Source organism: Prionailurus bengalensis, chromosome B2 (assembly GCF_016509475.1).
Source record: "Prionailurus bengalensis isolate Pbe53 chromosome B2, Fcat_Pben_1.1_paternal_pri, whole genome shotgun sequence".
NCBI classification, from domain to species: domain Eukaryota; kingdom Metazoa; phylum Chordata; class Mammalia; order Carnivora; family Felidae; genus Prionailurus; species Prionailurus bengalensis.
This window is the reverse complement of record NC_057349.1, coordinates 65,874,754-65,899,233: the sequence shown is the minus strand read 5'-3', so window position 1 is coordinate 65,899,233 and position 24,480 is coordinate 65,874,754. Positions and strand designations below refer to the sequence as shown.

General features: G+C 39.6%; 1 protein-coding gene across 2 annotated transcripts in view; it reads right to left on the bottom strand.

Moving 5' to 3' along the window:
- The window catches only part of KCNQ5 (potassium voltage-gated channel subfamily Q member 5), a 517,269-nt gene that overhangs the window by 5,512 nt on the left and 487,277 nt on the right, over window positions 1-24,480 (bottom strand). For both annotated transcript variants that reach the window (XM_043591809.1, XM_043591810.1), the window contains 3 exons: window positions 21,509-21,617; window positions 2,126-2,257; window positions 171-297 (listed from right to left, as the gene is read on the bottom strand). In XM_043591809.1, the coding sequence (XP_043447744.1) occupies window positions 171-297; window positions 2,126-2,257; window positions 21,509-21,617 (368 nt within the window). The remainder of the gene's footprint in view (window positions 1-170; window positions 298-2,125; window positions 2,258-21,508; window positions 21,618-24,480) is intronic.

Here is a 24,480-nt window from a genome sequence, read left to right as displayed (position 1 = left end):
GGAAATCCAAGTGTTTTAGAGAACACTGTCTATGCACAAAATGTAATTTCATTCACTCTTTCTTGGTTTCATGTCTTTAAAATACATTAATCACTAAAATACATCTAATTGCCAACATTTTGATTAAAAATATTCTGACTTAAAAGTTAACCAGTGTAGTTGAACCGTACCTGTTTTTCAACCTTGACCACACGGCCGAGCATACTGAGATCATCAGTGGTCTCATGTTCTGCTGTTATTTTCTCTCGGCTCTTTTTATCTGAGGTGATTTGCCCTTTTCCAAGAATTTGGTCGACACTATCAAGGAAAGAGGAGATCTGATTATAAATGCTGAAGGTGGAGATTGCCCTAGGCCAGAATGAAGTGTTTTGAAAAGAAAAATTAAAGACGATTATCTTTAATTTATGTAAGATGAAATAAAAATGATCTTGTTCCAGTTGATGTGGTTATTTTCTTAACATGAGAATTACACATGAGATTAATTTTTTCATTACTCCGGTCGGTGATGAAGTCACTTATGGGCTATCTTCTGGAGGCAAAATTGTCCTAAACTACAAGATAACTTGTCTGTTTCCATCTCTGACCAGGCATTTCCTGAATTTGCTGAAAAAATGACAAAATCATAATTATGATTATTTCATGTTAATAGAACAGATTATTCAGTACATCTGATATGTGAGAGGCAGATAAGAAAGTGATCACTTCCATCTTTTGGAATTCTTGTTGGGGAATATACACTGCATGAGCTGGAAATGTAAAGATTAGTTCTACAAATTCTGTAGCATTTCAACTTTATAAAAATGCTTGGAGCCACAGATAGTACTATTAAAGGACTTGGAAGACCATGGCCACACAGGCAGAGATTGTAACATGACTACAGAATGAATTAAAACAATTTCCAAGGAGACTTGATCAACTGAAATGGGGATTACTGTCTTCTTTTGTGTGTGTGTTAGAACTGAATTATCAGGAGTACTGACTCAACATTCCCGTTTGCTTTGTCTGCTGAGAAATACAGGCAGTGCCTACCTTCTGTCATATCTAATCTATTATACTGCAAGCTCTGCAAGGACTAAGTCATTATTTTATTAATCTCTGAATGTCCATAGTGCCTGGCACACATTCAGGACTCAATAATTGTCTGCTGGATGAATGAATGAGTGAGTGAATGAATGAATGAACAAATTATGATTTCTAGAATTGATGAACAGGCGTTTTAGTAAGGGCGCATTATATCCCACTGGGCTAAGTGTGCTGTGGGATAAAAACAAATGTTTTAGACTCTCTCCTTGTGTTTTAAGAACTCTTCAAACACAAACACCAGTAATTTGTGCCTGAGAGTGAAGCAAGACTCTTAAAAAACTGAGTTGACTGAACATTCTGGCTTCAAGATAACACAATCAAATGTGGTTGGAGGAACATATTGAACTCATTTCTTTTAATCACTCACTAAGATGCTCACCGGAGAGATAGTGTGTACCTAGCACTGTACAGGACACTAAAGAAGAGAAAGGCCCAGTCTTAGTCATGAACAAGAGGAATAAACTTGCCTCCAGGAAACAACATGGGAACCAACCCCTTGTTTTTCAGTCCCAATTCTCTGGCACAGTATACCGAGATTACGAATGTTTCTATGCTCTGTAGTAGTTCTAAATGCTGTAAGAGGTCAGAGAAGGGAAAGGTCTGGTTTTGTGGGCCAGATAGTCGGGTCAAGTTTAATGAAGGAGAAAGACTTCTTATTCTTGAAGGACGGTTAGGATTTAGAGAATAACAAAACAACAATAGCGGCAATTATTCAAATGACATCAGCAACAACCATTAACATTTATTGAGCATTTAGTTAATGTGTATTAATTCATTCAATCCTCATGACAACCCTATGAAGCAAGCACTAACATGAGTCCCATTTGTACAGATGAGGAAACTGAGATACTGTATACTGTCATTGGAGGCTTTTAATGCCTGATTTACAGCCTTCAATAAAAATCTATGTTAAAAGAAAAAGTGCAGTTATCCATGAAAATGAATTAGAAATATGAGATTCAAGAGTTTTCTCTACAAAAAGTTCTTCTCAGATAGTTTTTATCCCTATTCCTTCACAACAAATCTCATTTCTATTGCTTACCGTGTTTGGAGACTTTTAATTCTACACAACATGTCTAGATGACCAGCAGAATATTGTTCAATGACATCTTTTACATCATATGGGCGTAATGTTTCCTTAAACTTCCGTTTTGCAACATGAAATTTCATAATCCTGTAAAAGCAACATATTCCATATTAATCTCCATAACTTTGCTAAAAGAAGTTACCCAAATAGCTTGCTAGTAAACATGAGAAACTCTGGGGAAAAAAAAGTCATGCATCAAATTATTTTAGGCTTCTCCAGAAATGCAACATAAAAGTCCAAGATTATAGTAGGCAATTTAAGAATATCTCATGGGATGCACACATTGAGAGTAGAAAAACACACAAAAAGAGACTTAATACTAAGTGTTATACCTTTTTAGTGTTCACTGAAACCTCAAATTAAAATCAAAGTTAAAATGCAATCCTGCCTTTCCTATGTGACCCTCAGAAGTCTAAGAAATAACACACTGCATTCCTTAAAAAATATAAAAGTTGTTAAAATGGTCTTTTGTGTACCTATGTGCAATTTCAGATGCAGATGCGTCTGCAAAACTCTCTTATTCTCTCTAGAGAAATGTACCTTTGTATAGACATTTTTGAAAATTCTGTTTCATAGATTACTTTTGCAGAATGCTGCTCCATTAGGCAGCCACGTTCCTTTTGTTTCAGACATAACACACATCCACTGAGCTTGGAGATCTAAGATTTCAGAACCAGAGATCTCTTTTATTACAGTGCTTCCCCCAACATGGACCTTTGTTTTAAAACAATGTTTCATCAATAAATCCCATGATGCCATAATAGCCAAGTTGCCTAAGATAACCAGTTACTGCAATAACTTGATATTATTCCCAAAGAAATCAAAGAAGCATAACATTTTAATGAGTTTGTGCAGCCTTATTGCAGGTAAATGTTAAGCCTGCCAGTGTTTTTTCAACCATTAAATGGCTTATAGACTCCCGTTATCACACTCATGGATCCCAGGCTGGGAATTAGTCAATTAGGCTCTGCAAACCAAAATTTGTTGTCCCCCGGTGGAAAGTGGGAAGATTGGGAATAAATGTAGGATTTAAACAGAAAATACTCATTACCTATCCTGATAGCTGATTGCAAGGAATCCAAATTGTTTTACTGGTTAAAAAGACCCAAACTCTTTCTTGTAATTGTATTATTAACTTCAAATTAATTGCACACTAATTATTCTGGAATCATTTATCCATAATATTCTTTCTCCCTCTCTCTACCACATTTTCTCCAACAAGCTCTTTTTTATTCAGGGTTTTTTGGTCTGTTTTTATTTGCAAAAATATGTAAGCAAAGTTATTCACAGGAAAGTAAAGGAAATATTTTTTGTTTTCATTTTTTTAATTTTGTTTATTTTTTTAAATGTTTATTTTTGAGGGAGAGAGAGACAGAGCGTGAGTGGGGGAGGGGCAGAGAGAGAGGGGGACACAGAATCCCAAGCAGGCTCCAGGCTCTGAGCTGTCAGCACAGGGCCTGAGGTGTGGCTCGAACTCACAAGCTGTGAGATCATGACCTGAGCCGAAGATGGATGCTTAACCGGCTGGGCCACCCAGGTGGCCCAAGGAAATCTTTTTTAATTTAACCTCTTAGTATTTAGCTTTAGTTCTTTTTTTTTTTTTAACCAAATTTGGTTGGGGTTCAGTCTCCTATATTAAAAAATGGAGAAAAAATAGTGAAATATGTACTCTCTGAAATTTTTGGCCATAATTATTTTTTAAATACCTGTTTCCCCACACTAAATTGTCAGCTACATGAAAGCAGGGCTGGGTCTCTTTTACACAATGGTCAGTGGTCAATAAGTGTTAGCTATTGTTACTACCAGTACTTCTACTATGACTGTTACTACTACCATTTTTCTTCAACATTGTGTTCTCAGAGCTTTGCACAGTTCCTGATACACAGTAGAAAGAAATATTTATTGAATAAGAGAAGAAAGGAAAGAAAGAGAAAAAGAAAATATCTGTGAATCTGGCTAATATTAAGGATTAATATTAAGGATAAAACTGAAAGAAAAGCTAAGCCAAAGCCCAGACACTTCTTTACTTAATGTCAGAGTAGCTAATGGCACCTGGGTGGGTGGGAAGAAGGGAAAAATCATTCTTACACAACCTAGGTGGTTTTTAGGTGTTGTTTGTGTTTTCAATAACACTACCACTTGTTATGTGAAGTACTTTAGATGTCTTGTCTTCAAGACCACTTAAGATATTTTTATTTCCCTGGGAATGCAAGCTGGTGCAGCCACTCTGGAAAACAGTATGGAGGTTCCTCAAAAAGGTAACAATAGAATTACCCTATGACCCAGCAATTGCACTACTAGGTATTTATCCAAGGGATACAGGTGTGCTGTTTTGAAGGGACACAGGCACCCCAGTGTTTATAGCAGCACCATCAACAATAGCCAAAGTATGGACAGAGCGCAAATGTCCATCGATGGATGAATGGATAAAGAAGATGTGGTATATATATAAAATGGAGTATTACTCAGCAATCAAAAAGAATGAAATCTTGCCATTAGCAGCTATGTGGATGGAACTGGAGGGTATCATGCTAAGTGAAATTAGTCAGTATGAGAAAGACAAATATCATATGACTTCACTCATATGAGGACTTGAAGAGACAAAACAGATGAACATAAGGGAAGGGAAACAAAAATAATATAAAAACAGGAAGGGGGGCAAAACATAAGAGACTCATAAATATGGAGAATAAACAGGGTTACTGGAGGGATTGTGGGAGGGGGGATGGGCTAAATGGGTAAGGGGCAGTAAGGAATCTACTCCTGAAATCATTGTTGTACTATATGCTAACTAATTTGGATGTAAATTTTAAAAAATAAAATAAAAAAAAAAAGATATTTTTATTTAATTTCCCTGGGTGCCTGGGTGGCTCAGTTGGTTAAGCCTCTGACTCCTGACTTTGGCTCAGGTCATGATCTCACAGCTTCGTGGGTTCCAGCCTTGCATCAGGTTCTTTGCTGACAGCATTGAGCCTGCTTGGGATTCTCTCTCTCTCTCTCTCTCTCTCTCTGCCCCTCTCCTGCTCTCTCTTTGTCTCTCAGAAATAAATAAACATTAAAAAAATAAAAAGAAAAGATATTCTTATTTCCCTTTCGTATTTAGGGAAACTGAGATTCAAAGACTGGTCCCTACACAAGCAACCAGTATGAGGCAAAGCCAGGATCCCACCCAGATCTGTCTGTTCTCACCTTCATATCACCTCCTGGTTTCCCATGGCATAAATTCTGGAGATGTTGAAAAGGTTGGCTGGGATCTTTGGCTATTTTTCTTGGCTATAGTGGTAGAAACCACCTTACACGCAGAGGGACAAGCTTTGGCATGAGTTAGCGTGTTCCCACTGACTGTAGCTCAGGCATTTGTGGCCTGTGGCATGGCTGCCCAGCGGTGGACCCACATGCCTCCAAACTGAATGATCTGTTTTGTCCTAATGGGGGCCTGCCCTTGTTTTTTGTAGGGAGTTGTGTGAATTCTCTATGGTAATTTGTCTCAGAGTTGAATGTTGCTTTTCTCTTTACCTTTCACAAATATTTTAACAGAAGAACAATTTGAAAGCATTCAACAGACAGTGTTACACTCTAGCCCTTAGTCATATTTTAAGCAGATCATAGATCATTTTATTTACATAATTTACCATTTATAAGCTAGCCAGATTAAAAGAAAATTCATTGTTAATAATTTTGATCAATATTTATAATTTGGATTTGTACTATTTGGCCATTTCCGTGGTATAAATACTCCTACCATACTTCATTTCGAGCTATCAATGTGACATCATTTGAATAAGAAATTGGGAAGAGATGTACAATATTATGTCATTAATCGTATTTACACCACAGAGACACAATAGATGTGTATAACTCAAGAACAGAGAGAGTAATATGTCGTAAAATGATTAGGAAGTAGTGAGTGTTGAATATGTATTGCTTTTGTTTTTAATATAATTTATTTTATTGTGAGTTTATACAATTTACTTTTTCATAATGACTGTATTTAACAACCAGCAAAATTCCTAAAAATGTAACAATCAGCTCCTGAAAGTCAGTACAGGCTGGCTCCAGTCCATCCCTGCATATATCCCTCCTTTTCAAATAATTGAAATAATATTATTAGTCCAATTTTTAATTCCTAAACATGAAACTAGGCAAATCTGTAAGTAAAGCATTGGAGGGAAAGCAATTCCCCCAAGGAATGATACAATGTGTAGCCTATTAAGAACTTTAACATTGACTCAGCTTTGGATAAGCATCATGTGGCCCTACTGAAACACTACAGAAGACAATCAGTCTCCCATCTAGGACTGCTAAGCATTTACTAGGGCATCAGTGAGTGTGACAAAACCATTGTACCTATTAAGGATTAGGTTTTCTATTATAGAAACAAATAGATTTTCTTTTAACAATTTTAATTAATTAATTAATTAATTAATTTTTATTTTAGAGAGAGACCACATGTGCAAGGGAGAGGGCCAGAGGGGGAGAGAGACAGAATCACAAGCAGGCTCTACATTCAGCATGGAGCTCGACATGGGGCTCCATGTGGGGCTCCATCTGGGGCTTGATCCCATGAGCCTGGGACCATGACCTGAGCCTAAATCAAGAGTCAGATGCTCAACCAAGTCACACAGGTGCCCCTATTTTATTTTATTTTTTAAGTAATCTATACACCCAACATGGGGCTCAAACCCACAACCCTGAGATCAAGAGTCACATGCTCCACTGATTGAGCCAGCTGTGCACCCCTGGACAACAAATAGATTTTCTTAACCGTTTTTGTTGTAGGTTGAAAATGAAAACATTGAAGAGGTCTAAGGTGAGATATGAAAATTCAAAATCGGGCAATATGTTTTATAAATGTGGAGGGAATGTTTAATAACATACATATTTTGGAAACCAGTAATTTATATGAAGGATGATGACATTCATTTTGCCTTTGTTAAGGACAGACCAAGTATGTACTAATAGCTCCCAAAGCTGTCCCCTCCTTTTGATTTGCAATACTGTAACCTTGAAAGAATAAATCTTTCAAAGTGAAAGTAAGAACATCTTTCCCCCTTCCTAAGATCCTTCATTGGTTTTCATGGCCTGTCAAGTAAACATCAAATTCCTTAGTATATCATAATAATGCTGTTTATGGACTGGCCTTTCTCGACTTCTCTCACCCCATCCCCTTCCACTCTGCCTTTGGAACTTGAGGTTCCAGCAACAACAACAACAAAAACTTGCAGGGCCACAAAACACCATTCAATCAATTATATACTTCAATTGTTTGTATATGCTATTTCCTCTTCCTGAAATCCTATGATATCTTCAAAAAAATTTAAAAAAATATTTATTTATTTTTGAGACAGCATAAGAGAGAGGCAGAGAGAGAGGGGACAGAGGATCTGAAGTGGGCTCCATGCTGACAGCACTGAGTCTGATGTGGGGCTTGAACTCATGAAACATGAGATCATGACCTGAGCTGAAGTCAGATGCTTAACTGACTGAGCCACCCAGGCGCCCCATATGATATCTTTAAGACTCAGCTCTAAAGTCAATTCTCTTATGGAAATTTCTGTGATTCTTCCAAAGTAGTTAGTCACTTGCATATCAACCTCTATTTTAGTACTTAGCACACTGCACTGTAGTTATTTGCTTATACATTTGCCTCCTTCCCCAGACTGTATAACGTTCTGGAATGAAGGGTTATTTCCTCTCCCCTTGATAATCCAACATTTGGATTAATGATCATGAGAGGTTTGTTTGTCTAGAAGCTCTACCAAGGAGACTGGGTGGGCCACCCAAGAGAGAAGCGGGTAATGGATGGGGACCTCACACCTTCTCTCTCCACATGATCATCTCTATTCATTCCTCTTTAAGAAGCCTGCACTCCAGTCCTCCTGGAGTTTTTGTCACCAAAGTGCTCATTTCTCAGGATTCTGTCTTTGTACTCTACCTAAAATGCTAACTGTTCTGGACTCAGCCCAAGCATTGACTTCTCTAGGAAGTTTTTCTTGATCACCTCTATAGGGAAAGATGGTCTTGTTTTGTGCCCTCAAATGCACTGTCCTGTAGCTAAATCTGAGGCACTGTATCTCTCCCACTGGACTTTATCAATGTTAGGGCTATGGTTTTTACCCTAATGTCTTGCACAATCCCTGGCAAGTATTAGAGGTTCAACAAAAGCCTGCTGAAGAAATGAATGGGGATCAGCTACTCTAGTTGCTCAAAGTTGTTTACATTGTTTTGTGGCAAGGCAGGCTCTTGTAGAGGTCTTCTTGAAAGAATGCCTTAGAATTAAATTGGAGTTCTTCAGACATATTTCAGGGAGCACAAATCCAGAATTACTCAAAGTGTAGACAAGGGGCAGAAATTTTTTTCTATAAAGGGCCAGATAGTAAGTATTTTATGCTTTATGGGTTGTATGGTTTCTATTGAAACCATTCATCTTGCATTGTGGCATGAGAGCAACTACAGACAATACATAAACAAGTTAAGTGTAGATGTGTTCTAATAAAACTTTATTTACAAAAAACAAACATTGGGTTGGATTTTGGCTCCCCACTGTAGTTTGCTGCCCCATGCTCTAGATAAGAGAGATGCGGGGAGCAGGAGCAATGAGGAAATGGCTTCAGGCCAGGAATAAACAAAAGCTCGTGCACTGGCCTGGGGAAAAGATGCAGAAGACCTCGGTGGTAACCTACATGCATATAAAGAAGTTTAAAATGTTCTATATATTGCTTGGTAGAAAGGAATGTTTAATCAGGTCATTCTAGAGTAAAATTAGGACTGTTAAGAAACATTTCACAATTAAGATAATAATGCCAAGCAGTAGTTTAAATTATAACCCTATGAGAAGGGTATTATTGTCATCTCCACTTGTAGATAAGGAAACTGAGGCATAGAGAGGTTAATAACTTGCCTGAAGTTAGATAGCTAGTAAATGTGGAATTGGGATTTGAATGAGTTTGGTTCCAGTGCTGAGCTGTTAATCACAATGTTGTACTATTGTCTTAATATTAAGATTTTATATTTTGACACAGAATAACAACAACAAAGATCCTTTCATATGATACAGCTCTTTTCACTCACATGTGCCTGGCAGGTAGGTTCTCAAAGCTGCTAAGTGAATGGCCTGTTCTTACTGGGCTTGTTGGAAGGTCTTTTGGAGGACCAAAAAAAAAAAAAGACTGAGGAGTAAGTTACACTCTCACTGGCTTCTTTTTTTCATGAGGGTAAATTGCACCACTGGAGCTAATGCAGCAGCAAAGAGCAAAAGCCCTTGAAGTTGGTTTGCTTTGACTTTGATGCTGTCGGAAACTGAGAAGCTGGCTAGGAGTCTGAGAAAAGGAAACCTCTTGCACAAAGCTGACATGCCCTGTAGTACCACTAGAGGGGGAAAAAGATTCATCACAAACTTCATAAACTGGCACCTCGTGTTGAAACTGAAGGAAGTCTGCTCACACAATTTTCTTAGCACGAAGAAATAACTAAAGCAAAGTTAAACTCTGGGTAGAATATATCTATATATACACACAAACACATGTGCACTTATAAGGAAATGTAGGTGCATTTGTTGTGCTGCCATGAGTTATAAAATCTTGCAAAAGTCTTGTTCCAGTCCTCTAAATCAGGGTAACAACATTGCATATAAATATGCAGAGATAAGAACGATTAGAAAGACAAGCGGCAGTGACTGCGGCCGCCACGGAACAGATGGAAGGGCCCGGCCGGCAGCCAAGGCGCGGGCAGGGCGGAGAGGGCTCAGCCGACTGTGAACCTAAGAGGCAGTTTGATTGACTGTAAGCACAGCCTCACTTCCCAAGCTTGGCTGCTCACTGGAACCGGCCGCGAGCTGTAAAAAACGCCCATGCCTGGGTCCCACCTCCGTTGTAATTGATCCAGGGTGTGGTTCAGAGATTTTGTAAAACTCTTCAGGGGATTCTAACGTGCAGCTCAGGTTCAGAGCCTCTGAAATGGAGGTGGGAAGAGGGAGATGGCAGAAAGATTTCCTTGCTCTCTGCCCCCACGCAAAGAAGTGATGGTGGGTGTTGCTAGGTCTTCTTTGTTACACCTGTCATACCCATAAGGCAGAGGGTCAGTGTGCTTTGGCGTCAGGCCTCCAATCAGAACCTGAATGTTTCCTGACCCCCTCCCTGCGTGAGGCCTGAAGTCTCATACAAGGAATAGTTAAGAAGTTCCATTTGTTTTTCGGAAGGGAAAGGGAGTGCCGGGCGACGACTGATTGATTTTCTTTAAGTAAGTGTTCGTGGAGCGCCTACCACTGCGTGCTGGGGTGTGTGCTAGGTGCAGGAGGAGCACTGCCTCTGCTGAAAAGGAGCTGGCAGAGGTGAAGGAGGCTCCAGTGATTATCTGTCTCCAGTTTCTTCTCTCTCCAGTCCTGGTGGAGGCAGCAGCCCCCGTGGCCGGGAGCTCTGACAGGATCCAAGAGCCTCATTTGTTCAGAGCCTGAAGCTCTTTACATGAGCTCAGTGTGGCCACTTCCCTGAGCGATGCCACAAGCGTGTCTGATGCGTGGGATTCAAGAATTCACTCATGGATTCTATCACTCACCTATCAGACATTTATTGAGTGCCCACCACATGCCAGGCTCTGTGCTGGATACCAGGCACACAGTGATGAAGAAAATAAATCTTGCTGCTTGAGCACTTCGCGTCTGGTAGGGCAGACTGTGTGTGAGAGCAAGGTGGTGGGAGGTTCAGGCCAGCAGGAGTGCTAACTCAGATTAGTATTAGCGATAGGAAGCAATTTCAGGACATGACAGTCCTTCACCCTTTGTACCTCCACCTCTGGGGATTATATTACCAAATTTTTATTTTCTTAAAAAAATTTTTTTTTAATGCTTATTTTTGAGAGAGAGAGAGAGAGAGAGAGAGAGAGGAAGGGGCAGAGAGAGAGGGAGACACAGAATCCAAAGCAGGCTCCAGTCTCCAAGGTCTGAGCTGTCGGCACATAGCCTGATGGAGGGAAGACTCGAACCCACGAACAATGAGATCATGACCTGAGCTGAAGTCAGACACTTACCCGACTGAGCCACCCAGGCACCCTATATTACCGAATTTGTCCAGGCCGCACAAATGGCCCCTTATGTTTCCAGATCTTATATTTTTGGCATAGATGTGTGTTTCTCCTGCTGACCTCTTTTCTTACCTGATGTTGACCAGTTGGATTGGCTTACTGTACTGATATGCATTCCATATCCCTCTCTTTCCCAGTTTGGATGATTCTACCCCGTGACTTCTGACTCTTCACAAGAAATACAGCATCCATCTGCCTTAAAAATAAGAGTCCTTGGACTCATTCTTGAAGTGATACAGGGCCTTCTAATTACTGAAACTTCCCCACAGCAACCTCTTTTGCCTTTCAGAGATTGGTCAGGGGATGATATTGATCATGGAGCAAGTTTGCCACGATAACTAGGTTTGTGGAACCTGAAATTTTGGGTCACTTCTTAAAGGCATATGTGTTACCTGTTTGGATGATTTATTAATGTTCCTTCTTTGTTAATACATAAACATGATTTAATAATGCAGATTTACATTTGTGTACACATTAGACTCTGAAAACCTTTCAACATTAGTTATAGAATTATATATCCCAAACTCCTTTACCCTTCTTTCATCTTAGATCAGGCTACTAGCCAGGGAAAGAGCCTCAGGAGTTCCTGGATGGACTGACCAGCACTTCTACACAGTCTATCAGATGTCCTCACTGCAGGGGCAGTCAGGTACCCCATGTGGCTGACTTAGGGATCAGCCACAGGACCAGTTCTGTGACCACACTGCTGCCACACTGGATGTAGAGTTGTTTTTCTAATGCTTGTTATTATTATGCTTTATATTCAGGATTTGGTGGACTCTCCTACACATTTTTTTTTTTAAAGGGGATAAGAATAGTAGAACTCAAGCAAGAACTTCTAGATTCACGCAAGTCTGCAAATGGTTAACTCTCCTCTTAGGATTTTGTGAGCACTGATCCAGTAACTAAATTTGGGAATTTTGTTTTCCCAGGAGTATAAAATTCTGCATAAACTTTTTTTTTTTAATTTTTTTTTCAACGTTTATTTATTTTTGGGACAGAGAGAGACAGAGCATGAACTGGGGAGGGGCAGAGAGAGAGGGAGACACAGAATCGGAAACAGGCTCCAGGCTCTGAGCCATCAGCCCAGAGCCTGACGCGGGGCTCGAACTCCTGGACCGCGAGATCGTGACCTGGCTGAAGTCGGACGCTTAACCGACTGTGCCACTCAGGCGCCCCTGCATAAACTTTAAAATATGAAGTGAATAAGTAAATAAATAAAGTACCCATACATGTTGATTGCTCTTGAATATTTTTAGTCATAGCAATGAATGGGAGTTTCAGTTTAAATTATAACCAAATAAAAGGTTAGAAATTAGAGGCTGCAAAGTAAGTGTGTCTTCAGTGAAAACACTAGTTTAATGCAGCCTCAGAGCGAAATGTGGCCACAAGCAATTATCTTCAAAACAGAAACAAACAAAAAGAATATTCCAGGGAATAGATTAGCTGATTTTAAAAATATGTGCTAAATGATCCCTAAAATGTTCTTCTAACAGCGTCCTTTACTGTAACATGCCAGAGACTTGGCTGACAAGAATGTCTTAACAGTGACTTGCAAACAAAGACTCATCACCTCTGCTAAAATAGCAGAGATGCTATCAGCAAAATTAAGAACTGGTGATGATTAAACAGCTTGTAGATTTAACAAAAACCCACAACGGCAAACATGTGCCTCTTCTTCTCTATTTGTGGAGTGTTCTTGTCTGAAGGATGGAGTGAGATTTAAGAAGGATTCAGAGATGAGAATGCATTTTAGGGGATGGTCAAAAGAATGGTTCTGTAGCTGCCTTTCAGAATAGGAAGAATGCAAGGGCAAGAAAACTGGAAAACCTTGTCACCCAACCCAGGGTTCCAGAGAGGCCTGATTTGCATAATCACTTGAGAGACTCTGACACATCATCATGGGTCTTCTCTTTGCTGATCAGATCTGAGCAATTTTAGAAGAGTTGATGAGTCTTTGCTAGTTGCAAAGAAATTCTTGACATTTTATCTAGGTTCTTATTAGAATGAAAGATTCTGATAGATAATTCTAAAAAATGTTTTGCTTACAGTCTGGCTTCCAACCCTTTTGCCACTATTGTTTTTTTCCCCAAAGTCACTGATGACCTCCTGGTTGCCACTTCCAAATGACTTTCTCACACTTTATCATCTTGATCTCTTAGCAGCACTGAACACAGTGGACCTGGGCCTCCTGCTCCTAGGCACTGTCTACTAGCCCATCCTCCGCCACCCCCCCCCCCCCCCCGCCCCCACCAGTTTCCCTCAGTCTGGCTTCCTCATTAGTCTTCACCTGAGCCTTCTTCCTTTTGCAGCTCCCTACAGGTTTATGAGCCTTAACTTCTGTGGTGACCATCTTCTCTCTTTACTCCTATACTCTCCTTGGGATGACACTTCTGCAAAACATCTATGTCTGTGCTGATGACTACGAAGTTTGCTCCCATTCCAGATTTTTCTCTGGGACTTCAGATCCAGGGCTTCATCTGCCTGAGGGGCCCCACCGTAACTGTGCAAACTCAACAGTTGCAACAACGCACCATCTTCCCACAAGCCAGCCTCTGTGTGACTAGCCCCCTAGTTGTACCATCCTGATTCCTCCTGCTCTTTCACTCCGTCTTCTCCAACCAGTAAATCTCCAATCCTGTCATTGTCTCCTGTCCAAAGAGCTGTGGAATCCATCCTTCACGACTGGCTGGCTCAGGCTCCCAGCAGATCCAGGTATTGTAACAACAATGGTCCCCTCTTTCCAATCTGTTCCTTGCACTGTGGTTAGTCATTGTTCTAAGTATTAGAATAAAACACCAGTCTGACAAATTTATGTCTGTACTTAGCCTCCATGCCTTCCTGCTTGTTAAAACGGTTCCTGTTCCTCCCTTGAGTCTGACCTCTCCTCCCTATGTTCTCTACCCCCTACCAGCACATATACTTTCTAATGCCATCTTCAGATCTGGTTCTTGGCAACTGCAGTTCCCTCTGCTAAACTCACACCCTTTTCAATAACCTGGCTGGTACCTACCAAGTCACCAGATCTCTGCTAAAAACCCCTTCTTCCAGAAAGACTTCCCGAATGCCATCTCGCACATAAGTGCCAACATTCTTTCTGCCCAAATATCCTGGACTTCTATCATTGTAGCAATATGTTGCTCTGTATCATAATTGACTCTGTACTTTTCTGTCAGCCCTTCAAAACTCTAAGCAGGAATCCATTTTTCTTGTTAATGTCTATCCTGGTGTCTGGTGCAAAGTAGAACTCTACCATTTTTTTTTTTTTTTTTTTTTTTTTTTTTTAGAGCGTAGGATCCTTTGGGAGGAACTAAAGAGTTTATAGTCAGGCCTCTGTGAGGGCAGGGGAGGAAAAGGAGAAATAACTTCTCCCTTTCACAGTCCTTTTCTTGGGAGGGTGCCTGGGAAGGCAGCAAACTCATCCAGAGGAGGAAGGGGGATAAATCTACCTGGAACATTGCCTCATGGTTGCATGGAAAAAAATGCCCTTTCAGCCCTGAGTGGCGTTACTCTGAGTGATTCCTCAGCATAGGTGGTGAGGACATAACTTCAAAGGGTAACAGCAAGTGCTTCCTGGGGAAGGAGGTGCAGGCAGGCAAGGCTACAAACATTTGGAAGTTGGGAGCACCCCTCAGAAGAGAGAAAGAAGTGCTCCTCTCCCATGATATACATGGGAGTCGGTCTGGCCTGAGTGGAGGATGGGCAGAGTAGGCAGCATGCTGGGAAGACAGTAAGGAGCTCAGACACTTGGAGGTTAAAATAGCTCTTACGTAGTGCTTCCATGTGCCCAGCACGGTTCTGAGTGCTCTGCAAATGTCAATTCAGTTAATCCTCACCACAACTCTACAAGGTCAATACTATTACCATCCTCACTTCACCAATAAGGAAACGAGGCACAGAGAGCTGACATGAGTTGCCCAAGCTCACACAGAGGCTGTCATTTCTTGGATCACTTCTCCTGAGCAGTTCTCAGGAGGGTGGGGGCTGGGGATAGAATTAGCTAATGGCACCAGGGTAAAGTTGGCTGCAGCTTCAACTAAAGAATTCTTTGAGTTTTCCTCCCAAACTTTATTCATTTGGTTTTCTAGAAGGCTGGTTTGACCTTCAGAAACAATAGGGTGCGTACAAGTCAAATATAGCAGGTGTGGTGATTATGTTAAGAGAAGTCAAGAACAGGATATAACCAACAGCTTCTTGGTCATTTCTGTTCAGAATACCGAGTAATGTCCATTGGGTTGTTTAGATTATCTTTACAAGAAGAATAGGTTGTATGGTATTCTGATTCATTTCTTGACGACTGACCAAAATAGTTGTGTAAGACAAGCTGACAAGAGAACAGTTGTTGAAGATCTCACTGAGAATGGCTTTGATCTTAGCTATAGTAATTCTATGAAAAAAATGCAGGTAAGAAGCAAGTGAGCTTTGCATTGCATCATTTTAACAGACAGAGCTCATTCGCAGATTGCCTAATAAATCGTCTACACAGCACTTCTGTGTTGCCTAGGTGTGCAAATCTAAGAATTTATCTAGCCAGTTCAGTATAGGAAAACAAATACAAACATTTCTCTTGTATTTTTAAAAATTATTATTCTGAGAACTAAAATAATAAAAAGACAAGAAATAACAAGTGTTGGTGAGTATGTGGACAGAAAGGAAACCTTTTGCATTGTTGGTGGGAATGTAAATTGGTGCAGCCACAGTGGAAGACGGTATGGATGTCCTCAAAAAATTAAAAATTGAAATACCATAAGATGAATGGATAAACAGTATGTGCTATATATATAATGGAATATTATGCATCCATAAAAGGGATGATATCTTGCTATTTATGACAATATAAATGAACCTAGACGGTATAGTGCTAAGTGAAATAAATCAGACTGAGAAAGACAGATACTCTATGATTTCACTCCTATATGGAATCTAAAAAACAAAACAAATGAATAAACAAATAAAAAGCAGAATCAGACCTACAAATACAGAGAATAAATTGATGATTTCCAGAGGTAAGTGGGGTGGGAGGTTGGGCAAAAAGAGTGAAGGGGACTAGGAGATACAGGCTTCCAGTTATGGAATGAATAAGTCAGTCACATGAATAAAGGGCACAGTATAGGGAATATGGTCAATAATAGTGTATAGTGTTGTATGGTGACAGGTGGTAGCTACAGTTGGGGTGAGCAAAGCATATAGAGAAGGTGAATCACTATACTGTACCCTAAAAATAATGTAGCATTGTGTTCAACTCAAATTAAAAAATTATTATAAAAGTTACTATTCTAGAATGCTTTTATAAATAGACTTGTATTGGATATAACTTTAAAAACTTATTTATTATGTATTATTTATTTATATTTATTATTTTGAATTAAGGGGCATATATTAATTTTTGTGTGAAATATTACACAAGATTCTCACTTAGATAGTATTTACACAATGCTGAGTACAAGCTTGAAAGGTAATAGTCAACCTCTTCAGATATTCTCAAATATCCAGATGTTTGATATTGCGAGGGAACATATCTAGGTAATTTGTGGGTTTACTTTTAATTGGAAATTTTTGGTATTGTTGCCTGAGAAAATATTTTTTAAACAGTGATAGGAAAACTGGTATCTTGCCATGTGTTATGGCTGAACTGTGTACCCCCAAATTTCAAATGTTAAATCCCTAGCCCCTAGTACCTGTATTATTGTGACTGTATTTGAAGACAGGACTTTAATAACAGAAGTGATTAAGTTGAAATGAGACCATGAGGGTAGGGCCTAATCCAACCTGACTGGGGCTAGTATAAGAGGAGGAGATTTGGACTCAGGTATGTGGGAGCACAGAGGGAAGACCATGTGAAGACACAGTGAGAAGGTGCTATCTGCCTGCAAGCCAGAGAGGCCTCAGAGGAAACAACCCTGCTGACATCTTGATCTTGCATTTCTAGCCTCCAGAACTGTGAGAAAATAAATTTCTGTTGTTTAAGCCACCCAGTCCGTGGTATTTTGTTGTGGTGGCCCTAGCAGATGAATGTACCATGATATAATGAAAAGTGAGTGTGTAGAAAGTTCAAGAGTTTATCAGTTTGCCTGCCAATCTGCTTATTTCCCTGCCAATGTCAATTTTCTATTTAGAAACTAATTTCTATGAGTGAATGAAAAGAGACTTAACATTATTTGAATTAAATAATTAACAAGATAAAAAAAATCATTAACAGGATACAGAACTTTTGTTAGAAGTAAGTGTAATCTTCCCTCCCAGATATGGGTTTAAAACACATCTCTGGCAACTTTGTGCATTCCCACTAAATAATATTTTGAGAATAATCTGTGATAATCCTGGAGGGATTACACAAAACTAAGTATTGTTCTCACTTTTAAGATGTATTTTGGAAATGTCTAAGAACAGCCATTGTTTATTACTATAAAAAGTGATGTCATTCATTGAAAAAAAGTCTCCAAGTGCATTTGGAGAATGTAATCCAGACAAGTTAAGACAGTGGCTTTAGTCATCTCAGAGAATCTTTACTCTCAAAAATAAATACAAATTAGAAAATGGCAGATGCTCAATAAATATTAATAACCCAAACGAGAACTCCTATTTTGCCCTTTGTGGGTGCAGTAGCATTGCTTTCCATGTTGTCATCCTTGCAGTGGAATACATATTTTCTGTTATACATCTAAATTTTAATTTGGCTCTTAGGAAAAACTATTATTATTGTAAGAACAACTGGAAGACAAAAGGTATATTCAACCACTCATAGTAAATAATCAAACAATCGAGAAATAACAAGGAAAATGCCAAAACAAAGTTGCTGTTTTAGAGATGAATAATAGATGGTTCACAATTGCAATCAGCAACATACATATAAAACAGCATTTTAGGTGAGCTGTAAGAAATGGGTATGTTCTGGCCAAAGACATTCCAGTCAACTGCTATTCAGCTTATTTATTTAGCTGAATCAAGAAAAGGACACTTTTGCATAAGATTTAGGGATTTATACCAACAGACTCCTTTTCTGAACTGCTGATTATATGGGTTGGTCTTTTAATCACGTATTTTAAGACAGTAAGTATTACTGTAAGTCAAATATTTCCAATTAAGTTATTAGCTCTTGGGTGTAGCTATTATGTTTTTAGAGAATCCGTGAATTTTAAGGGGAACTTGGAAATCAGTTTTTAAAAACCCAGCAAGCAGAATCTGGATATGGGAGAGAAAAACATCCCCCTTGAATGTCACAAAGTAGCAAGCAGAAAGCTTCAGAAATTCACAAAAAGGAGATACATGTAAATAATAAAGTCCTGTTAAAAATAAGAACCAAGAAAGGATTCTGAAAAGCAAGGGAATTCTGCAAAGGACTTCACAAAAATCAGGCAAGTTTCAAGAGGATGGTACAAAAGTAAGTCTTAAGCTGCCACTAAAGTGCTTAGCTCGCAGAATAAACCTATTTCATTTTCTTTCATTCAGCTCACAATTCTTTTTATAGGGTGTGAGGCAAAAGCAGAAAGCTATGGAAGGTCTTGGGAAATGAACAAATTGGGTTAAGTATGACTTTTAGGAAACCTAATCTGTTCCCATTAGATAAGATTTTATGGTACTTGTTGCAAGTCACACTAATCTGTGGATGAACTACTCCACCTTCACATTAGGGTCTTTGAGGGGTATAATGAATGAATGCAGAGAATTTCAAGGTGACTTCTTAGCCAGCCATGTCCAGTAAAACTTTCTGCAAAGATGATGGACTATATCTTCTGTGCCTAGTATAGTAGCCACTTGTGGCTCTTGGGCACTTTAAAAGTGGATAGTGCCACTGATGAACTGAATTTTAAATTTTATTTAATTTTAATTCAAATTTAATTAGATTTATGTGGCCACTGGTGACTATATTGGACAATGCTGTTCAGGTCCTTTCTGTTCCTTTAATTGAAGACTTCAGGCATAATTTTACTACATATTCTTGGGTTTTCTGGGCTTTAATATTACCTAAGTCTTCTAGGTTCCCCTGGAGTAGTGTGATCATACAATTGTCCATACTGGGATACTTTGAGAAAGACGGGGTGTGTTAACAATGACCAATTATGATGAGACAAGAGGCATACTCTGGGATGGCCCAGAGCACAAAAGAAGGTTGGTCCCCTACTTATAGGGTTTGTTGCTTGAGGGTTCTGTTGAGAAGTAACCAAGTTTTACTTCACTTTTTTTTTGGCCAGGGTGGGGGAGTGCCATTACAGATAAGATTTAAGTATCTTCTAGAGGTACACATTTTCATCAACCATGATTTGCTTTGCCATCACAAACATTTACCAAAATCTTTTATAACTCATTTCTGCTTTCCCAGTGATTCCCAAACATCAAGTAAAGCGATGTCTAATGATACTAAATGACCAACTAAAAATAGCAGTAAATAATCAGTCACGCTAATCTCTGAAATTAGACTAAGTATCTGAAGAGCTATATTGGGTTGGATATTTTATGTTTTCTTTTGGCTTTTTGGTAAGAGACAGAGAAAGCCAAAAAGACCAGAGGTATTTCTTTGCAAGAGAGTCACTCTGGGTTCCCTGACAGATTAAAATTCTCCCAAAGGGATCAAAACTAGGTAGGATGAGCACGCAGCAGTTTATTTAATCCAGAAGCTGGGTTTTGGAGGGAGTGGATCCTGGAAGTATAAATGTAAGTTACTTTGGGTATGCTTTTAGCTTTTGCCATTGGGAGAGAAAGCATGCTAAGATCAGTGTTTAAACTGAATATCTATTTAAAGAGTATTTAGAGGCCCAAATTCCTTCCTTGCCTCGGCCTGGTGGATGGCTGCCATGTGTATTCTCACCAGAGAAGAACGATGGGGTTTTAGTCTCTGGAGAGGTCTCTGAACTGCAGGCTACCAGGCACATACTCTAACCTTAAACCTAACTCTAACCTGAACCCTAGCCCTACCCATGACTCCTAAAAACTAATGCTAATCCTAACCCTAAACCTAACTCTAATTTGAACCCTAACCCTGCTCCTAACTCCTAACCCTAACCTTATGGGAGGTCTCAAAACTGCAGGATACCAGGCAAACAGCCTCACCATGGCCTTAACTCTAAACCTAACCCAGATCTGAAAAAAAAAAAAAGGAAAAGAAGATGTGATATATATATGCAATGGACTATTAGCCATAAAAAGAATGAAATCTTGCCATTTGCCACGACATGGACGGAGTAGGAGAATATTATGCAAAGCAAAATGATGTCAGTCAGAAAAAGACAAATACCATATGATTTCACTCATTTGTGGAATTTAAGAGACAAAACAAATCAGCAGGGAAAACAAAGAGAGGCAAACCAAGAAACAGACTCTTAACTATTGAGAACAAACTGATGGTTACCAGTAGGGAGAGGGTGGGCAGATTGGCTAAAGAGGCAATGGGGATTTAGGAGCGCACTTGGCTGTGATGAGCACCTGAGGTTGTATGGAAATGTTGAATCATTATACTGTACAGCTGAAACTAATACTGCACTGTATGTTGACTAACTGAAATTTAAATAAAAACTTAAAAAACAAAAGATCAGTGTTTGACATTATATTTCAGCAGGATAGGAGCAAGTCACTGCCCAGTACTTTACGTTACCTCTTTTTTAAAATTTTTTTTTTTTTTTTTTTCAACGTTTATTTATTTTTGGGACAGAGAGAGACAGAGCATGAGCGGGGGAGGGGCAGAGAGAGAGGGAGACACAGAATCGGAAACAGGCTCCAGGCTCCGAGCCATCAGCCCAGAGCCTGACGCGGGGCTCGAACTCACGGACCGCGAGATCGTGACCTGGCTGAAGTCGGACGCTTAACCGACTGCGCCACCCAGGCGCCCCAGGTTACCTCTTTTTTAGAACTCAACCTGTTTTGAAACAACCTCGTGGGATTTTTTCCTTGACACAAGATACAGAACATGGATTGGAGCATCAAGTCATAAAAATAATTTTAAAAATCCAACTGGATCTATACACTAAATGTCCTGAAAGCCACAAATTCTTCTGGTGAGCCAATTCTCATGGAATCTCTCTGGCATGGCCTGGCATTTCAAATCCTGCCGACCTTTTATATAACGCACTTTGTGTTGCGCACAGTAGAATTTTGTATTAAGAAAATATATTTCAGAATTTAATAGGCACAGAGAATGAATGAATAGGAACAGAGAAACTAATTATTTCAGGAGGTTTACCTGTAGGAAAAAGCACTTAGCAACATAGTCATTCACATAATCAGAGGTAGGTCTCTGACTCATTTTGTCAAAGGTTTTCCACCAACCTGATAGCTCGAATGACCGTTTTAAGCGGTGGGGTGAGGTCTTCTACTGATACGTCACACTGGCAGCCCTTTTCATCATATACATCATCAGTGCCAAGCGCTGTGTCAGCTGCAAGAGAAGATTACCAGTTAAATAATACCACCACCAGCAGTTTACAACATGTTTGCTGAATTTGTCTCACATGGGAATAAGGGGGAACTCACAGACTAAGCTTATAAACCGAGATATGTGTAAGGCCAGCCAATTGTTTTTCCCCATGTTATTCCTCCTCCTTTTCCTACAACCTCATTAATTTTATGTGATTTGAGATGAGTACCTTTCTGAGCTGTTTTCCACGGGAAAGATGAAGCTGTTGACACACTGTCTTTCCAGTCGTGGTGATGGATTTGTGTTGATCCACCCGTGCTCTTTTGCCCAGTTCTTTTGAAACTAACTGCCAGCATTCAAATAACAGCTGTTTGGAATTAGGGAAACAGTCTTTGGATACTTAACTAACTGGCCTGTAAATATAGAGCTTGAAGCCCATGTCATTGACCCCATTAGCCCCAGGCCCTGAACAAGTGTGTAAGCAGCTACTCCAAGAATACTGACTACTTATAGGTTACTGGAAACCGGCAGCTCAGAAGAGAGTTTGCTTAAGATAGTACAGCCAAAGCTGAGAGATTTTCAGATTGGACAATCAAATCAGTTCTTAATAAATCAAGAAAATTAACTTTTGGGTTAATTGCAAAATTTGGAAAAGGGGGAAGGGTTATAATAAATACCAAATTAATAAAGACTTATACAATTCATAAGGAATAAGCTCATACCATTGAAGCTTTGTTTTCAGCAACAAGATATTGAATACAAGTTAACATTTCTGGAATGGGGGATGGGTTAAATAAATATTGGTAGGTTTATACAATGAAATATTAGGAAGCTGTTAAAAATGATGTTTAAGACTAGGGACTGGGATAATGTCACAATTTATTATTTAAAAAAATCTATATATCTTAAAAAAATCTTTTTTAATGTTTATCTTTGAGAGAGAGAGAAAGAGAGAACAGGGGAGGGGCAGAGACAGAGGGAGACACAGAATCCAAAGCAAGCTCTAGGCTCCAAGCTGTAGGCATGGAGCCCGAGAGGGGACTCAACTCATGAACTGCGAGATCATGACCTGAGCCGAAGTCGGATGCTTAACCAACTAACTCACCCAGGTGCCTCTAAAAAAAAATCTATATATCTGGGATTAAGAATGATTTTATTCTTTTTGCTTGGCTATATATATATGTGTATATATATATATTTATATAATGTTTATTTATTTTGAGAGAGACAGAGTGCATGAGCATAAGTGGGGAAGGGGCAGAGAGAGAGAGAGAGAATCCAAAGCAGGCTTTGCACTGTCAGCATGGAGCCCAATGTGGGGCTCAAACTCACAAACCATGAGATCATGACCTGAACCAAAATCAAGAGTCGGAAGCTTAACTGACTGAACCACCCAGGCACCCTACTTAGCTATAATTTTCTAAAATTTCTACAATGAACATGTATTACCTTGGTAGTAAAGTAAATAAAGTAATAAAAATACACTCATGAGAGATGAGTTATGTAGCCTCTAAATACTATTTCAGCCTCCTTAAATGTTAAGGTGCACTAAAGGATTAACACCGCTTTCTGTTGCCTTTGCTCTGCCCAGTGTTCATTTGCTAAGTCATGAAAAGAAGAGAATTTGCCGTGAGTTGTCTTGGTTGGGTTCAAAATCCTAAAAGGCTATTAGAAGTCCATTCACTGAAGCAGTGCTTATATTTGGACTGCAGCTGGTGCATCATTTAGACTATTTACTGTGTGGTTACTCAGTTTGTTGTGTGCTGAGAGCAGAAGTAGTGGTATGGAAAGATATGTAAATGGGTCTTCATAACCCTTCTTCATGGTCCTTCTGGCCTTCCTGCCCTCAAGCCTAGTGAGAGGGTAAGACAGAGCTACCACTTCACGATAATGAAAATAATAGCAACCACTCATTGACATTTATGCCAGGCACTTAGGTGAAGCTTCTGCAACGATTAGTTTTCTCACTTATAGCAACTCTCCCAGTTGGTGGTGATATTATGCTTGGTTTTTAGAAGCCAAAACTGAGGCTTAGAGAAGGTAAGTATCTCACGTGAGGCCACAAAAGTGGTCAGTGGAGACAGTAAGTTGCGGAGCATGTGGTTAAAATCCAGTTCCGGAGTCTGTGAAGCCTTTGCGCTTTACATTGCATTACCCAGTGTCAGCATGGGTTCAGGGTTCCATAATGGGTTCAGGAGTGGCGTGCAACATGCCAGGAGAGAGCAGGGGAGAGAGATCATCGCAAGCCTCATTGGTGCAGCATATCCCTGGGGGGTATGTTCTCAACTTTTCTCCAGAAGAGTTTGCTACAGTTTATTTTTTAAATTATTATTAGTTTTTTAATTTTTTATTCTTTAAAATTTACATCTAAATTAGTTAGCATACAGTGAAACAATGATTTCAGGAGTAGATTCCTTAATGCCCCTTACCATTTAGCCCATCCCTATATTTAATTATTTTTGAGAGAGACAGCATGGGTGGGGGAGAGACCAGGAGAGGAGGTCAGAGGATGCAAAGTGGACTCTGAGCTGATAGCTACAAGCCCAATGCCGGGCTTAAAGCCAGGAACTGTGAGATCGCGACCTGAGCGAAAGTCAGTCGCTCAACCGATTGAGCCCCCCAGGTGCCCCAGTTCATGACAGTTTAAATGAGAGTATTGACCCAGTCTGACACTTGGTTCTAACTCAGTGATGAGCTTGAGGGTAGCTGGCCCATTTCGCTTGATTGACCACCTACACAACACAGCCCTTTCAGTGCACAACATGCCCAAGGTTAGATGACATTCTTGCAGGAACTGTTTGCAATTTCTTCCTCCGATTTGATCCTAACCTGTTTTTAGTTGGTGGAGTGGGCTGAATAGTATTGCCCTAAAGTTCATATGCAC